Raw genomic sequence first — 17,604 nt, forward strand, 5'->3', positions numbered from 1 at the left:
GTATTTAGCCACATTTGGAAAAAGAAAAGGAAAGAAAAGAAATAATGGATAACAGATGAGACAAAACACAGATCAAAACCAAACACAACAGAACACAAGAGTGGAAAAAAAAAACCTCAAGATTTATTTGTAAAGCACTTTTCCTCAAAATGCCCTGTAAACAAATTAGGAGGGCTACTAAAAGTAACAACAAAGTTTCCTAAAAATAAATAAATAAAGTCTCTACAGTCCTATTCAGGTTAGTTTGCCATCAGGTTTGTGCGATGGCTGGAGCGTTAGAAAGGTTCTACATCTAAAACATACAAATTGATGCATCTACCGGCGTTGTCTCCATGGCAACAACTCTGCCATCTCAGCAGTGCTCACACAGAAACAACTCTGCCACAGTAACGTGTACTTTTGGTCCACTGCCAGATGGAGGGTCGAGCTTAATAATACAGCACTAACTCTCACGTAAAAACAAAAAAACATGGAGGATGAAAAACAAAAACTAGGCAATCATACCAAGACGACCCCCCCAACCCCACCCACCCACCACCAAAAAATAAAAGCATCTCCCTCTATAGACCGAATGAACTGACTGTTGTCTGACTTATATTATCCTCTTTGACCTCTAACCCCCACCTGCCTCCACCCACATTGAGCATCCCCAGAGACAAACACACACATACACACAGATGATTATTTCAGTCACTTTCGGGGACATTACATTGACTTCATTTCCTGGACTTTAGCCACTGACCCAAAAATCAGCTTTTTCCCAATTGTGGACGTACCTTTGTCCCCAACTGGACAAGCCATGCCCAATTAGGTGATCTTTAGTCTGCAATGTGTTGTGAAAGTGGGCTAAAAAAAGAACAAAAAAACACACACATCAAAATACATAACGTGACAGAAAATTTAAGTGCTGAAATGTTTGCACGTAACTGTCACAAGTGCCTGAAACACGGTCTCTTGATCACTCGGTGTGATGGAGATTTAACAGCTCTCTGACAGCCAGGCTCAGCACACTGATATTGATCGCAGTCAAAATGAGATTGCTGACCCAAAAACATAATCAACAGCTGGAAAATGAGCGCATGCTTTGAGTTTTGACCCACTTTTCAGTGAGTCAAAATACAATTTCTTTTTCTGTCATATGCACCTGTGTCAGTCCTATAACATGATGATTTAAAGAACAGTGCTAACTAAAAAAACCTCAAAAATCCTGTGAGGTGACATCAGTCGACTGCTCAGTCTGTCCTGCTTTAGACATAAATATGTAATGCAAGTAGGGTTTAAACGACTTAATAGAAAACTCATAACTTTAATCTCTCTGAGGGACTTTGTTTGCAAGACAAATGAACAAATATTAAATAATCTTAATCTAATAACAAATCTCCATCTGCATATGTAAAAATTCAGCTGAGACTCATCAAAGTAAAGCAATGAGAAAACAGAAACAGCTCTAACACATGAAGACCTCCATCAACGACAGTCGCTGAGTCGTCACAGTGAGCGACATGCTGCACCGCCCGACGAGCAGCAGCACAGACCACACAAGGCTTTTAGCTGAAAGTGCTAAAGAGTTGTAATGACTGCAGGACCAAAGCTTCCTACATGAATGTCTGACAAAGCTAATCCTGTTAACTCCAACTTTGACTGGTTTGTCCTGCTTCCAAAGGGTTTGGACTTGAGAGAGTTCTGTTTGCAGGTCAGTGTTAAGGCTGACCACAGCCTCAGAGACCATCCACAACTACAGCTGACAGGTGCACCTTCATTTGCCGCATAAGGCACAATATGCTTCATACAACAGGGTTCGGACGAGGGAGGATATTTTACATGAATGTGTTCACACGCACACACACAAAAAAAACAGTCAAATAAAAACAATTCATTGAAATGCATCGTAAGAAACAACAAAACACAACAGCCTACAAAGGATAGTTAGTAACTGAAAACAGTCCATAAAACAACCCAAAAAATGTCAGCAACATAAGAAAAATAGTTGGAGACCTCGAAGACACGGTAGCCTCAAACGCCTGCAGGTTTCTGTCTTCATCAGGTCCTTATCAGCACCCAGCAGACAGGGTGTGTGTGTGTGTGTGTGTGTGTGTGTGTGTGTGTGTGTGTGTGTGTGTGTGTGTGTGTGTATGAGAGAGAGAGGGAGAGAGAGAGAGACAGACGGGGGGTTCGAGGGGTCAACAGAGGTCCAGCTTCACCAGCTCGTAATACCAAAGCCCAGAGGTCACTATTGGTGTGTGATTGGCTCTTGGCTTTTAGGACTCCTGAGGCACCACCTCCATCATCTTCTGACAGAAGACTGTGGTCGAGACTGAAAAACACACACACACACACACACACACACACACACACACACACACACACACACACACACACACACACACACACACACACACACACACACACACAGACAAGTGTTGATTACCCACAATGTCCAGTGAAACAGCACTTTCTGAAACTCAAACCTGTGAGCAGACTGTACTCACAGATTCCATTCTGCAGCCACTGGGGCTTGTTCTTCCACCACACGCCGACCATGTAGATGGGGATTCCGGTGATGATGATGCCAAAGCCGATGGCACACTCCACTGGAGTCTTCCAGATGGAGACGATGATGAGGAAGAGGCAGGCCAGCACGAAGCTCACCGGCAGCAGAATGTTCACCTGCAGGGAGAAAATACGAGGATTTTTAACAGAAGCTTACTTTACCAGAGCTCCCCTGTCGTCAGCTTCGTCACATCTGGTATCTTCCTGGCACATAACCCACTGCAACACCATGATATGCTGTTTTTACAAGTCAGTTTTTGTAGATCTCGGGACCTCAGAGCCAGCAAATAACAAGGTTTTGGGTCTCCCCCCAACTCCTGACAGAAATTTCTGGCTCTTTACTTGCTAAATGCTCCACTCTGTTCACGAGCTAGTCGTAAATCTTTGTGCTACAGCATGCAGTGATATTTGAGAGCACAGCGTGCCTCCAGCTTTGTGGCAACAGTTTGGAACATTTGGGTGAGCTTGAACGCCGACTGCGCCGGAGGCATTATCGCTGCTGTAGCAGCAGATGAATGCCCCCAACTAATGAGTGTTACAGTCAGGTGACCACACGTTTTTGGCCATGGAGACTAGAATGTGAACCGAGGATGTCATGAATCTACAAGGCCGCCAATGTACAGTATCTCATCACCAAAGAGATTAATTAGTGCGTCTAATTGTGTGATTTTCTGGCAGCTACACTCCAAATCTGTTGAACAGCAGGAATGTGACAGACAAAGAAAGAAGAAATAAGTGTAGGAGAGTGAAAGAGAGAGATGAGGATCAACAGAGACAGTGCCACCACTGTCCCACCACTCAGTCACGCACACACACACGCACGCACGCACGCACGCACGCACACACGCACGCACGCACGCACGCACGCACGCACGCACGCACACACACACAGTGCTGGGCCAACAGATCTATCTGCCTCTTTCACTTCACTGCCCCATGCAGACTCCGCCTCCGACCAACACACAACAGCATGCCAGCAGGCGGGTGAGTAGAGTCAGGACGGCAATCAGGCTCTAATACAGGATACACATACACATACACACACACATGAAAGCTCACACACTCACATGCAAACAAAGCGCAACTATGGCACAATGGTCTTCTGTGTGCCGGGGAGTCCTGCAGCAACTGGCCCAGTCAGGAAGAATAGTACTCTTCCTCTTGTGTGAACGTACACAGAGACACACACACACACACACACACACACACACACACACACACACACACACACACACACGCACGCACGCACACACTACTGTTCCGCAGGCCTCAACACCAGCTGACAAGCATCCAGCTTCTCTTCTGTCCGTTAATCTGTGATCAGTCTCTATTCATCCGAGTTCTGCTGAATGGATCTTTGTTAGGTGCGTGAGACAAAAAAGAAACAGTTCGTGCTGCCAAAGCTAACTCAAGTGGGAGTCGATGGTGACAAAAGACCAAGTGAGACGTTCATGTTCAACTGTCTCTGTGTGTGTCTGTCCATGATCGTCTCATCCGTGTGCCAGCTCTGATAGTTTCACTTCTGACTGGCTCGGTGCAAGTTTGGGTCACCTTGATTGGTCGCTCCAGCTCTGGCTTCTTATAACGGAGCCACATCATCCCGATGATCGCCATGGCGATGCAGAGCCAGTTGAAGAAGCTGAAGAAGTTGATGACGGAGAAGATGTCGTTGGAGAAGGCGTAGAGCAGCGTCATCAGGCACTGGAGAGAGTGAGAGAGAAGCAATTCAGCGTGCAAGACTACAATGTCTTCTTTTTATTTTCATATTACTGTGATTAAACTGCGGCTTTCCACATGCACACACTGAGGATGTCTTCATCAAAATCTTCATCTTTGATGAGCAAGACAGCCATTTGTTTCTACTAAAATATTGCTACCTGTTGCTCTGTACTGCATCCACACAAATCCCACAGCAGCAGCACCCTGTCACTGCAAATCAATGCAGTGCTCCCTTCCTTATTTAAAATATTGGAAGATATCTGAGTTTTAGTGGACGGTTAGAAAAAAAAGAGTACGTACAGTGAATATAAGTGAGGGCAGCGGGGTCAGCATGGAGGGGTGGATCATTGACAGCAGACTGGGCAGGTGACCCTCCCGGGAACCCACGAAGAATAACCTGAGAAGGAAAGAGAGAAAGACGTGAGTAAGAACAGAGAAATGATCCAAATGAATGAGTTTCCCAAAACCTGGTTAGTCTGCATGTGCTTCAGTGTGTGTGTGTGTGTGTGTGTGTGTGTGTGTGTGTGTGTGTGCGCGCGCACGAGCACGTTACCTGGATGATGTGAACAGAGAGCCGTTGACTGATCCAAAGCAGGACAGACCGACAAAAACTGGGATGATCCATGCCATTGGACCCAGATGTTGGTTACCAAAGTCCTGCAGGACGCACACAGACGGTCCAGATGTGATAATTAGTCGATTAAGAAAATAATATTGTAATAATCCCACATGTTCTATAAGTAGTGGATATGCAGAAGGAAGCCACATGACTGGGTGTTTTCAGCTTAGAGGCTTAGGAAATGGTAAAATGCATGTTCTGTACATCCAACGTGCGTGCACTCACCACAGCCACGGCCTCGGAGTTGAGCATCTGCTCAGGGGAGAGGGTGGTGAAATACGCCAGGTTGGTCAGAACATAGACGACTGTCACTATTGGCAGAGAGATGATGATGGCACGAGGAAGGTTTCTGGGGAAGAGGCACAAACATTCCTGGTTACAGCTCGGATGACAAGCACAGATTTATCGATCTCTGCCACTCGTCACTCGTTCATACTCACTTGTAAGGTTCAATCATCTCCTCAGTGACAAAATTCAAGTAGTTCCTGTATGCAAAGTAAGAAAAGATAAGCTGAATTTTCCCAAACTGCAGCATTCTCACAAAAATGTACTTTATTTAGCCAAAGACAGCAGTTGTTACAGTGAAAAGACAAGAAACAGTGACTTTACTGATCCCCAGAGGAATGAATTCCCAGTCTAGGAAGCAGACTGGGTTATAATTCAATATCATGGTTAATGGACATTCGGTGGAGTCTTATCTTGATGGTACTCTGTAATTGATTAACAGAATTAAATCCAGAGTAATGATCCGTGGTTCCATGTGTCCACTTCCATCCTTCAGCCACGAGGGATCATTAACAAATTATAGATTGATAGATCTGATTCTGAATGTTCCAGCGATCAGGCAGTGCGGCGTCTTGCAGCCTGATCGCACAGGTTGCTCGATGTGTTCACTCACCAGCCTCCGTAGGCAAACAGGCCGCTGTAGAGCGCCAGGCCAAGGCTGCCAAACTCATACCTGGACCCCTTGAAGGAATTTTCTGGAAGAAGACCGTCTGTGTCACCTGGAGAACAGGAAGAAAGAATGAGCTTAAGACACAAAGGCAAGCACCAGCCAGTCTGGACGACCTGAGATGTGGAACAATAAATGAAGGAATTATTTGGATTTGCCAAATCACACCACACACACGCAGACACACACACACAGACATGCCAAAAAGCCCTTTGGGGAGAGGGGGTTGGTTAAATCTGTCTCAGTATGCGGATCAGTGAGGGAGTGCAGAGTGTAATGAGAGTTAAGACTGAGGCTGAGACGGTTAGCAAGCGACCCGACTGTGGCACCGCTCTGTGGATCGACGGCGGCGTGGATGGATCACACAGCGGGCAAACAGAGGGAGGGGGGGCACAAGAAGGAAGGGACTGTTAGGATGGTGAGTGAGAAAGGAAAGGAAGGCACAGGCTGATGCAGGCTGTATTATCCCCACATGGTTGTTGATTGTGCAGAAACCAGGTCTATTTACAAGAGATACGAAAAGGCAAAAAATGCTTTCGAAAATAAAAAAAGAGAAAAGAAAATGAATGAATTAAATAATAGCTCAAGCAAACTACCTAAACCATGAAAAACAAAACTAAGCTACAAAGCACAGCATAGGCTAAGCCTTTGTAGGGCCCTATGCTCCAGGCCAGCAGTCCTGCTCCTAACAGCTGGATGGAGTTCGGCAGTGAGCCCGCACCCCTGGGTGCTGACCACCTATATTCTCTACAGAGACAAATAATAATTAGTTTTCAATTTACACACCAATACACCCAAGGATGCAATGCATATAGCCACACTAACTTTATCAAAACATGCAACAGAACACAATAAATTACAATGCCCCTACAAACCGTTAGATGCATAAAAGACTAGACATACACTTTAATTAATCTGGACCCCCCTCCTCTCAACCACACTTGGCACAGTCCACTGCCAAGCGTTAACATGCAAAAAACTCATTAAACCTGTTATACTCTAACATGTCTCCGTGTACTTATTTAATGTTTTAAATGATTTATAATATGTGTCAAACGTTACATGCTTTGTCCTCAATGCCGGCGGGACGGTTAAACAACGCAAACAGTAAGACACGACAGTCAGTCCACGTAACGATTGCCGGTGTTACTATAGGGCACCGGGCATCCCTGTGACAGGGACAGCCAGAGACAAGTTTGTGCTTTAACGCCTTGCTCAACAGCAGGGCAGCAGTCGCTGAGGGATTGGACTGTGTCACTACTTTACCTGAACTGAGCAGCCGACCTGCCGTTTCATGGCATTGTGACTGCGGCACCCCTTCTCTGACCTCATGTCGCGGCCGGTTTGAGGGGATCTGTGCCACAGTGCCACATTCCTGATGGAGCTGCTCCCCACAGCACACACACACACACACACACACATTCTCAGACACAGCGACGGTTGCTAAAGCAACAGCCTAGAGCAGTGTTGCTACTGGGAGGGTTAGCCCTAAGCCGCTGTGCAGCGTGGGAAATGCTAGATTACCGCGCTCATAACAAACAGACAGATGCGTGACCACGGCATCCTCAGACCCGGGACACCGGCGCTGTGCTGGGGTCTCTGGGTCTTGGCCTGGACCACTTCTAAGCTCACGTCTATAGCTGAGGTTCCTTATGGTTGTTTCAGCTTGTTCGTAAAAGCACCAACAGGTTTCCAGCAGTTTGGCAAAAAAGTCCAAAACCAAAGAAAATTCAACTTACGATTACAGAAACGGCAGAAAAGCAGAACATTGGAAGCAGTGAATGGATGCATTTCTGCTACAAACAAAGTGACCTTAAGCTCTGCTCATGTCTCCATCTCTGTGTGTGAAGTGAACAAAACCTCAACTAAAACCAAAATTCATAATTATCAAATGCACATTTCTGAGTCAGCGTTAAAGTCGCTGAGTCATCACTGACTCAATAACTGTTTCACTTGGTTCCCATGCTGATATGAGAGAAAGCAAAGGAGTGTTTTCTTAAACAAGCCGAGAACCGAAGCACACACTCAGACCCCGTGTGACCATTGCACAGTCCTGGCCTTGGTAAACCATCGCTCTGAACCTCTGAACTGCAGCTCCCCTCATGTCTGTTTCTAACCGTTACACGTCCTTCTGGCGGTGAGGTCTGAATCATCCCTGACTCCCGCTCTTATTCTTCCCTCTTCAGCCCCGTCCCGTCCAGCTGTTCCGGACAAACGTGTCCTCCCTTCAAACCGCTTTTCCACTTTCTGGCAACTTTGCTCTTACACTCTGCAATTCACAGCTTTATTCCTTTTCCCCGTCACTCCCCCATCACTTTCCACCACGCTGGTCAGGAAACACTGCCAGCTGTGATCAGCTGGTCACATGACACCAGCGCCTGGCAGCGAAAGTGAGACACAAATGCACAGAATGAATTATGCATGCAAGAAACACAGTCAAGGTGCACAAAGACTGAATGACAGACCGTCCGATTCGCTCCCTCCAGTTAGGGAGTTTAGATTAGACCTGGTTTAATATCAGGACTAGAAGGACTTAAGTGGCTCCAGAGACCGCCAATACCTGGAAATAGCAGTGGTGTGAGGTGGTGTGGAGGTGTGGAGGGAGCAGATCCTAAATAAACATCTTTTCGTGATAAGAAAGGTGAGTGATTCAACTTAAAACTAAGTTAGCTGTGGCGCTGCACGGTCTGTGATCTTTTGCGCTGAGCCAGCAAAACAGATGAACGGATTACCGGCTGCTCTGATTCATCCGTGCTATGAAATCTTCATGTTTCTTCTCATCAGAACTGGTGTGGGTGTAATTGGTGATTTTGCAAAGAAACTGGCTTTATCTGGATCAGTTTAACCGCACATCTTAGGCATCTGGGTGGATACTTGGCAGATGCATTCAACAGGTAAAGGCAAGACTAAGGACTGAGATGAATGGAGTTCACATGAGGTCAGAAAATACTGGTCTGCAAGTGTAACTGTGTGTGTGTGTGTGTGTGTGTGTGTGTGTGTGTGTGTGTGTGTTTTATCAGATAAACCATGTGGTAATGGACAGACAAAGGGTGAATCCCATTTCTCTTTTCTACCCCACCCCTTAGCCCTACCCCTTGTCCCTTGCCCCTTGAAATGGAGTGCCAAGGGGTAGGGCCGAAAGTCAACCCCTCCGAATTGGGACACCCCTTCGACAATCGCGTACGTCATCAGTAGTCGCCGCTGCCTCTTACGTAGGCAGATGTGACGAGCTAATGCTACCGTCACATTCGATTTGTGTATGACATTCCTGCATGTTGTATCTCACAATGGCATCAATGTAACTGAATACCAGCAGCGAGGTTGCCAAAGTTATTATTGATAACGTTATCACTGCAGATTATCATCAGGGCTGCCCACAGAGCACCGCTAGTGGCATTCAGCCTGGCAACGGTAACCACGTAACTGAAGCCTCGACTACTATGGATTTTTTTCGGGGTTTTTTTTACGAGGAAAATGACCACTACACATTGAAACAACGTTAAAATATACAATAAAGTGGTTTTCGTACATTTTAAAACTTTATTCATGGAGAAAATACCGGTCTTGCAAGGCATTCTGAGAAATCTGTCGTACCCCTCCATTTGGAGGGGTACATAGCCCTACCACTTCCCCCTACCCCTCCGTCATAATGGGAATTGGGACACCCCTACCCCTCCACGTGAACGCGCAAAACGGAGGGGTAGGGCCAAGGGGGAGGGCCAAGGGGTGAAATGGGATTCAGCCAAAGAATACAGTGAGTCTATGTGGCCCGTCAACCAGAGATCAGTCTCTGTGAGCGTCTCACTTCCAAACAGTGTGGGCAGGTGTCAGATTGCGAAAGCGGGGCTTTACTGCAGGTAATCAGATTACTCTGCTCTCTAATCTGAGACAGCAACAGACTCTGAGCTGATGAGCCACAGAGCTCCATGAACACACACACACACACTGTAACACCCTGGCCTATGATGGCTCAGGGAATGCGTGTGCTGTCAGTTTATCTCGACCAAACCCACATCAACATGACGGCCAGACGGAAACTGCTGTATCTCCACATGATGGTGCTCAATAAGACACTGAGCGTTTACACTCGTATGCTCAGTTTTACATAACAGCTATTAAATTTAATATCTTTTCAATTCGGCATTAGGTAACTTGATCGGCATGCCTCTGTGCAACAGAACTCTTACTTTACGAAAACCAATTTGCTCAAAGGTTCCTGGATTGTTCCTGCAACGTGACCCATTGGTCATTTCCTGCAACACACCTTCATCCTGTCGCCTTCTTCTTTCCGTGTGTCAGTTTCTTCCTTGAACAAGCGTGCGCTCTCAAACAGGCCGATAAATATCTGCAGCACCCAGCAGCTCTGCAGTGAAGCCTGTCAGGTGAGTCTGTTGTTATCAAAGCCACCCAGTCTTTGTCTCGATCCAGATAATCTGAAGTGTCTCAGACAAACAATCATTAGAAGCCCTGCGATGGAGTTTAAGGCCCGCCATGCGCCCGCGCATGATGCGAGGAAAGCTGGCTTTAGAAGCAGCACTTAGCAAAGGACTAGAATTACAAATGAGTGGAATTACTCTCCACGCTGCAGCTGCACACCTAAACAGGTATTAGACAGGCAGGGTTTGCTTAGGAATCAGAGGCGGATACAGCTCCCGCTCCTGCTGAACAAAGCTGGAGCTCATGCTGGTTAGTTAGTCGAGACTGACGAGCTCCAACTTTATGCCGTGGAGGGACCTTTATTTTACTGCTCAACAAGACAGTTCTGCCTCTGACAGTAACTCTGAGGTACATTTAGACATTTGAAATAACCAAATCTAACTTTTCATCATGCTGCAAAGCTTTAACATTACTGCTCATGTGTTGCTTTACTGTTCGGAGGCTGTATAAGTCTATGAATTCAAATGTCCAACCCCTACTTTTAGCTGCTAACAACAGCATGTTTTCCACTGCTGAACTACTTTTTGCTTGTTTACCATCGTGTCCACACACCCATCTGTCTTTAACAGGCCTTTCTGTCTAACATCATGGAAGCTTGGTCCCTCTAAAGAAACTTTTTCCGAAAGCTGCTGTCGCGTCCTGACACAGCCACTGCTGCACCACCAGCCCGCCTCTAGCAGAAGCTCAAAGCCTATTGGACGGGACAGTCCTCCATACATATTCTGCAGCAGATGTGGCTGAAAGCGTTCTCCGTCTCATTCATCCCCACCTTCCCTCGGTCTAACCCAGCTCCTGACCTCCTCCCTCAGCTCCATCTCTTTGTGAACAATTCCACCCAGTGTTGAGGTCCTGTTTGCCCACCAGTCAGCTGATCCGAGACCTGCGACTTCTGACCTCCGCACAAACAGAAGGTCTGTCAGCTCAGCATGCGTGTGCATGTGTGTGTTGTGGAGCTTGATCTGTTCAAGTAAAACAGACAAAGCTGGAAAAAATGCTTGATTGTATTGACTCCACTCTGCATAGGTTACAAAATCATTACAGGTTGGATGACAGGGGCTGAATCACAGGGCGGAAAAACAAATTATTTTTCACTTTCGTTAACGTTGCAAGAGAACATTTGACCTTGTGCCACACATCTTTAAATCCAGGAGATGGTGGAAAAGTTCACTAGAGACAAAACATCGGCAGAAACACAATGACTCCACGTCAAGGAGCATTCAGTGGTCTCATGGGAGAAGCGTTACCATCGTAACATTGCCACAACTGCAGCAGCGCTTTCTCTTAAACTAAGGTGTAGCCATGCAAAGCTATGCGAATATATGAATGTATATTTCCAGTTTAGATAAAAATAACGAATGCACGGCTGAGATGATGAGGCTTCGGGTAGGCGCAGTCACATTTTGACATGATTCTGATAGTTCTGAAATATATCCAGTCATGTATATAGCTCTGGTTGTACCTCTAGGCTGTTGGCCTTGGTGGAGGTCTGCGCTCCCGACCAGTTTCAGATGCTTCCAGCTTTAAAATGTCAGTTTGGTGCTGCAGTTTGAGTTCAACTGAGACTGTCAAGAAAGCTGATTTACAAAGCTGAACATTACAGCCTGGGGAGGGTCGATGTCAGATGAGAGGGTAAAGAGCAAGAGGCCATAAGTGACAGACAGAGGCAACACACAGCTGGAGAAAGCCGACAGGTTGCCGCGGAGGTCAGCTGCTCTCCACAATCGCCCCTCAGTCTGTGTGAGCTCCACTCCACTGACATTTCACTTCTTCCCCCGAAGGCATCCCTCTTTAGGCAACAAATTATTTTGCAACCCAGTAGAAATCTGACAAAACTGACCCTGCTGTCAGCTCCCAGCTGCTAATCTGAAACACTGTTTGCTTTGTGATTATATTTAATCTAGAAGACTTGGCCTGACTCACACGGACTCATTCGCATTCAACACACAAGCTTGTTGACTTCCCTTTTAGCGGGTTTCCCCCCCCGCTCCGCTAATTTTCTTCTCCATCCAGAGCACAGATTCACTCTTTCCCAATTTACCGCTGCTTTCTATTTGCCCCTATGTCTCTCTTACAGGCAGTCGACATGCTTCAGCACAGACAGGAAGAGAGCCAGCCATAGGAGCACAGCAGGGCTTGGCAGCACACACACACACACACACACACACAGGCAGGCAGGCAGTGGGGGGGCATTAGCCTGCAGTTACCAGGTATTTTCTTGGTTTTTTTTTGTCATGGGGAAGGAATCGGAAGAGGAATTATGTCACCTTCAATATTTAGGGCTAATTTCTATGAACCCAATGAACCCCAGAATCTCAGCTGAGAGTTGCACAGTCTTCCTCTAGGGGGCAGAGTTTAATGGACTGAGCTCACTGCTGTCTGTATCAGCCCTCAATAATACACCTCTTCCTACTTGTAGGGAATGGGACACAGAGAGACGTCTTGTAACAGCAGATTTCCACATGAAAGGGTTCTGTTTAAAGCCATTGTTAGGTTTCTCTGTGCCGTCCTTCCGTCTCCGGCTACACTTCACCACATCCTGCGGCCTTCGTGGTGTTTGGGCCCTACTCCGGGCTACGCACCAGCGACTCCGCTTCCACAGATTCGCTGCTCGCATGGGACAAAGACAACAGAGCTGGCTGAGATCAGCTTCGGTCAGAATGGGATTACTATGGTGGAATCTGATCAGATACAGCACAAACACAGCGCAGCACGAGCTCGGGGTGACGGGGGTTCAGCTGGATAGATAAGTGCCATCACTGCCTCTTGGATGGCACAGAACAGAATCTCCTCTGTGAAACTAATTTGTCTTTTATTTCAGGAGCATTTTAATTAGAAATCTTGAGATGAGATTACTGTCATCATGGTTAGGACTGGACTGGGCAAAGAACACTGATGCTCTCTACAGGAAGGGCCAGAATCATCTCTATTTTATGAGCCGACAGAGGTCCTTCAGCATCTGCTGGACTATGCTCAGGATCTTCTATGAGTCTGTGGTGCTATTCTCTACGGTGTTGCGTGCTGGGACAGCAGGCTGAAGATGGCAGACGCCAACAGACTCAACAAATTGATCCGCAAGGCCAGAGACGTTGTGGGGATGGAGTGTGACTCTCTGACGGTGGTGTCAGAGAGGAGGATGCTGACCGAGCTATGGACTATCTTGGACAACGTCTCACACCCACTTCATGATGTGCTGGTCAGGCACAGGAGTACGTTCAGTGAGAGACTCATCCTACCAAAACTCAAGACTGAACGCCACAGGAAATCATTCCTGCCTGTGGCCATCAACCTGTACAACTCCTCCCTCTGAATGGCCCTTGGACTTCTTCTGTATATACTGTGTTCTATTTTTTCTCAGTATATATATTTTGTTGCATATTTTGTTTTGTATATATATTCTCAATATAAATATTTTGTTTTTTATATTTGCTTTATATATATATATATTCTTTCTCTTTTCTTTTTTTTCTAATTTTATTCTAATTCTAATCTAAGGAGCACTGCAACAAAAACAATTTCCCCTCTGGGATCAATAAAGGAATTCTGATTCTGATTAAATTAGCTTCACAGATACAAACAGATATCATTATTGTGGCAGTGAGAAATAGATGCCTTTAAGGCTATTCTAAACTGAACACTTGAAATCCAAAAATCTATCCTTGAACGTTACTCTCTGAACCACTTCAGTCATTCAAACTGGAATGGCTTGTGTGAACGGACACTCAGGATTAAACTCTGCATCACGTTTGAAGGACTTTTATGTGAAGCATGCCCTGTTTCATTGGTATCATGTGCGCGTACTGTCAGAGTGTTAACGCTCATGCAAAGTACCTTGGCCAATCTTGACGAAGCCGATGATGATGATGAGTCCCAGCGCCAGGAGCTTGGCCGCGGCAAAGAAGTCCTGCACTCTGGTGGCTGCTCTCACACTATAGCAGTTCACAAACGTCAACACGACTGCAGAGAAGGAGAGAAAGACAGAGAGTCAGAGACGGACTGTAAGCGGCAGCACGCTGCTCTTCTATCCCTGCTTTCTGTGACCAACCACATGAAAGTGCCCTTTACACCCCTACGTCACCTCTAATATGAGTCAATGTAGGGGTGTGTATGTGTGTGTGCACATGCAAATGTGTGTATCTGCAGCTCTCAAAGCGCAGCGGGAGCAGGAGATGAGTTCAGAGATGGTAAAAAAAAAATCCTCTCCTCTATACCCCTCTATCTTTCACCAACACATGTCCAGTGCTGGTAACCACCCCCTCCTGCACACACACGCACGCGCGCCCCTAACCCTGGACCCCATTAAAAGTGATTAACTAAAGCAGCAGGTTTCTTCAGAGCTCCTAAATCAGGTCGGGGCCACAACGGGAAGACGAAACAGGGCACAATGAGGCTCTGTGTTAACGAGACCATAACAAAGAGAGAGGGAGCCTGACTACAGTAGAGGGCTGGACACACACTTACTCACACACAAACACACACTGGCATCCAAATTCACACAAGCATGCGCACACACACCTGGCTTATACTTGGGTATATGTGTGTATATATGTGCAAACTTGCACGTGTGCAGGCAAGCATGCAGACACACATAGATCTCTACAGCACAAATTCCCACGTGAAAAATAACACCAAAATAGACCTATGGAGCTATGGATGTGTGTGTGTTAGTGTTTGTGTGTGTGTGTGTGTGTGTGTGTGTGTGTGTGTGTGTGTGTGTGTGTGTGCGTGTGCGCAGATTTGGCTCCCAGCCCCACAGTGACCCTGACCACATCACTGCCTACACCACAGGCACCACAGGCATGCAGGCAGGGACACCGCGCACACACACACACACACACACACACACACACACACACACACACACACACACACACACACACACACACACACACACACAGATAACTGAGCTTCTCGGCCCTTGGCTTTGTCATGTGGTCTCAGTCAGGATTTAGCCTTCAGTCAGTCTGAAGATTAGGTACTAGCATTACTACTTGGTACCTCACACACTCACACACATGCAGACGCAGCATCATATATAATCATGTATTCAGATAGAAATGGCGTGTCTTGAGCTCAAAGGGGGGATACTAGTTGGGAATTGCAGTCAAAGACAACAGTGCAACCACAGACTGGTGCCAATAGGTTAAAGCAGCCATTAATCCAGAGTTAATCTCATTAAGACTTCGTACAAAACAAGGCACAAAACAGACAATGTGTTTGTGAAACACACTAAAAATGGCCTGTATTTTTAGATAACACTGAACATCTAAAGGCTAAAAAAACCACTTACTGACTTATTGTTGAGGTTTAATTGACTGCTTTGAGAGAAATTCAATGTATTATTCATCATATTCAGCTCAATTCTCGCTTTTTCAGGCATGTTAATATCTTACACACACACATTATTAATGATACTTTCTCTATTTTGTTTTGCTAAATATCTCATTAATACATAGCTATCCTCAAATTAACAGCTAAAAAAGATGCAACGTGATAATTTAGTATGATCTCGGGTAGTAGGAACTCAAACCGACCCCTGGTGAAAATAAAACGTAAATAAATTTTAAGATACAGGATTTTCTTTGTTGAATTTTAAGATTTTGCTCATTAAACTCGATGAGATGATTAATTTCTTTATATCTTAGGAGACTTAATCACCGTGGCCTTTTCATTCTGTCAAATCCAGAAAACCTGTAGAAACAGTAGCATCTTTAGGCCTCTCGGCATCGTTGTTCATCGTTTTTAAAGATCCAACAAAAAGTTTAAAAACAATAATAATAATTAGTGTTGTTATTGTAAAGGATAAAAGTAAAATTAAACATTCTATAAATATAAATTAAAAAAGGAGAAACTACATATTTTCTGAAGTGTGTGTGAGAAAATGAGCCAGTGGTCCTCGCGAGCATCTCCTACCATCACCGGACCTGATGTAACAACGCGGCTTCTTTCACAGTGAGGCTGCGCGCGAGGATGTGTCTCAAGTATACGCGCGTCTGACATAAAAGCACACGTGGTCTGTAACATGTCGCACCGATGCCGCTCGTGTAAACTGTACGCGCGCCAGTTGACTCAGTGGGTTATCCCACCCGTCTGTTCCCCCTGAGCCACGCAGGTGTGTGTTCGTTCTGACAGACTGACACACATACAGACACACGCGCACACTCACACACAGGAAGCGTCAGTTAAGCCGTGCTCATTTCATTCGCTGCCACCACAACAACAACACAACAACGCCTAAAGTTGCATCATCCCGGGCAGCATGGCTCGGCTCGGCTCGGCTCGGGTACTCACGGATACAGAGGCAGGCCACGAGCTTGGCCCCTTCCTCCGGCACCGGGCACACGGGGAACAGGGGCTTGAGGAGGTAGGTGGCGAACACGTAGGCGACGATGTACTGAGAGGACGGCCGGATGATGAGCAACTCGATCCAGAGTTTGAGGAAAGCCGGCAGGGAGCCGTACACCTCCAGGATGTAGGCATAGTCCCCACCGGACTTGGTGATGGTGGTCCCCAGCTCCGCGTAGCACAGGGCTCCCACCGTGGAGAACACCCCGCACACCGCCCACACTATCAGCGACAGACCCACCGAGCCGGCCTCTTTCACCACGCCGGTCGGTGTGACGAAGATGCCTGAGCCTATGATGGTGCCCACGATGATGGCCACGCCGTTCACCAGGGTGATGGTCCTCTTCAGGACGACTCCTTCTCCTCCTCCTGTGGCGCTGCTGGGGCTCCTGTCGTCGCTTCCCGGCGTTCCAGCCTGGTTGGAGTCCCCTTTGTCCCCGCTGCTGTCCGGGGACAGCATCCTTTCTGTGACCTGCTTGTCCTCCCTGTCTGCCGAGGAATTTGAGTTTCTCTTTTTCAGCGCCGACATAGTTGGCTTGGTTTCCTCTTTCTTCTTCCTCACTCGGGGGACACAGAGCTGCCCACTTTGCCGCCTCTCTCCCTCTGTCGCCGGTCTCTTCTTCCTCGGTGTTCGCTCCGGTATGTGGTCTGATGCCAGTCGGGCTCAGCCACGAGGAGTCCGCGGTGCGTGTGTCGGTATGAGTCAGAGCAGCGTGCTTTCTCGTATCTCTACTCTGTCCGCGTTCAGGCAAGCTGTGGTAATGGGCATGATGTCCCTCCTCCGTCAAGGCCAGCCCCTGCTTTTACATCGGCGTCTCCCTCACTCCTGCCTGCAACAGTTTTGTCTTTTTCTGCCCTCTAGCGACGAACGGCGGTACTACATCTCCCTAGTGCACTTAACTCTCAGCTCTGGGTTAAGAGGATCCTGATGGCCCCGCAGTCGGGTCCCCGCATCATCTCTGCATAAAACGACAAGATAATACCA

At 46.8% G+C, this 17,604-nt stretch overlaps 1 protein-coding gene across 1 annotated transcript; it reads right to left on the reverse strand.

Annotated features, from left to right (window-relative positions):
• Positions 1–103: 103 nt before the first annotated feature.
• On the reverse strand, positions 104–17,397 carry slc7a5 (solute carrier family 7 member 5). The gene is made up of 10 exons (XM_070972795.1): positions 16,566–17,397; positions 14,106–14,231; positions 5,787–5,892; positions 5,329–5,373; positions 5,114–5,237; positions 4,823–4,926; positions 4,570–4,666; positions 4,102–4,251; positions 2,490–2,667; positions 104–2,314 (listed from the first exon to the last, which is right to left on the reverse strand). Exons 1-10 carry the CDS (start codon positions 17,146–17,148, stop codon positions 2,259–2,261), a joined length of 1,569 nt encoding a protein of 522 aa, XP_070828896.1. The 5' UTR covers positions 17,149–17,397; the 3' UTR covers positions 104–2,258.
• Positions 17,398–17,604: the final 207 nt, after the last annotated feature.

The sequence above is a fragment of the Chaetodon trifascialis genome, chromosome 10 (assembly GCF_039877785.1).
Source record: "Chaetodon trifascialis isolate fChaTrf1 chromosome 10, fChaTrf1.hap1, whole genome shotgun sequence".
NCBI lineage: Eukaryota > Metazoa > Chordata > Actinopteri > Chaetodontiformes > Chaetodontidae > Chaetodon > Chaetodon trifascialis.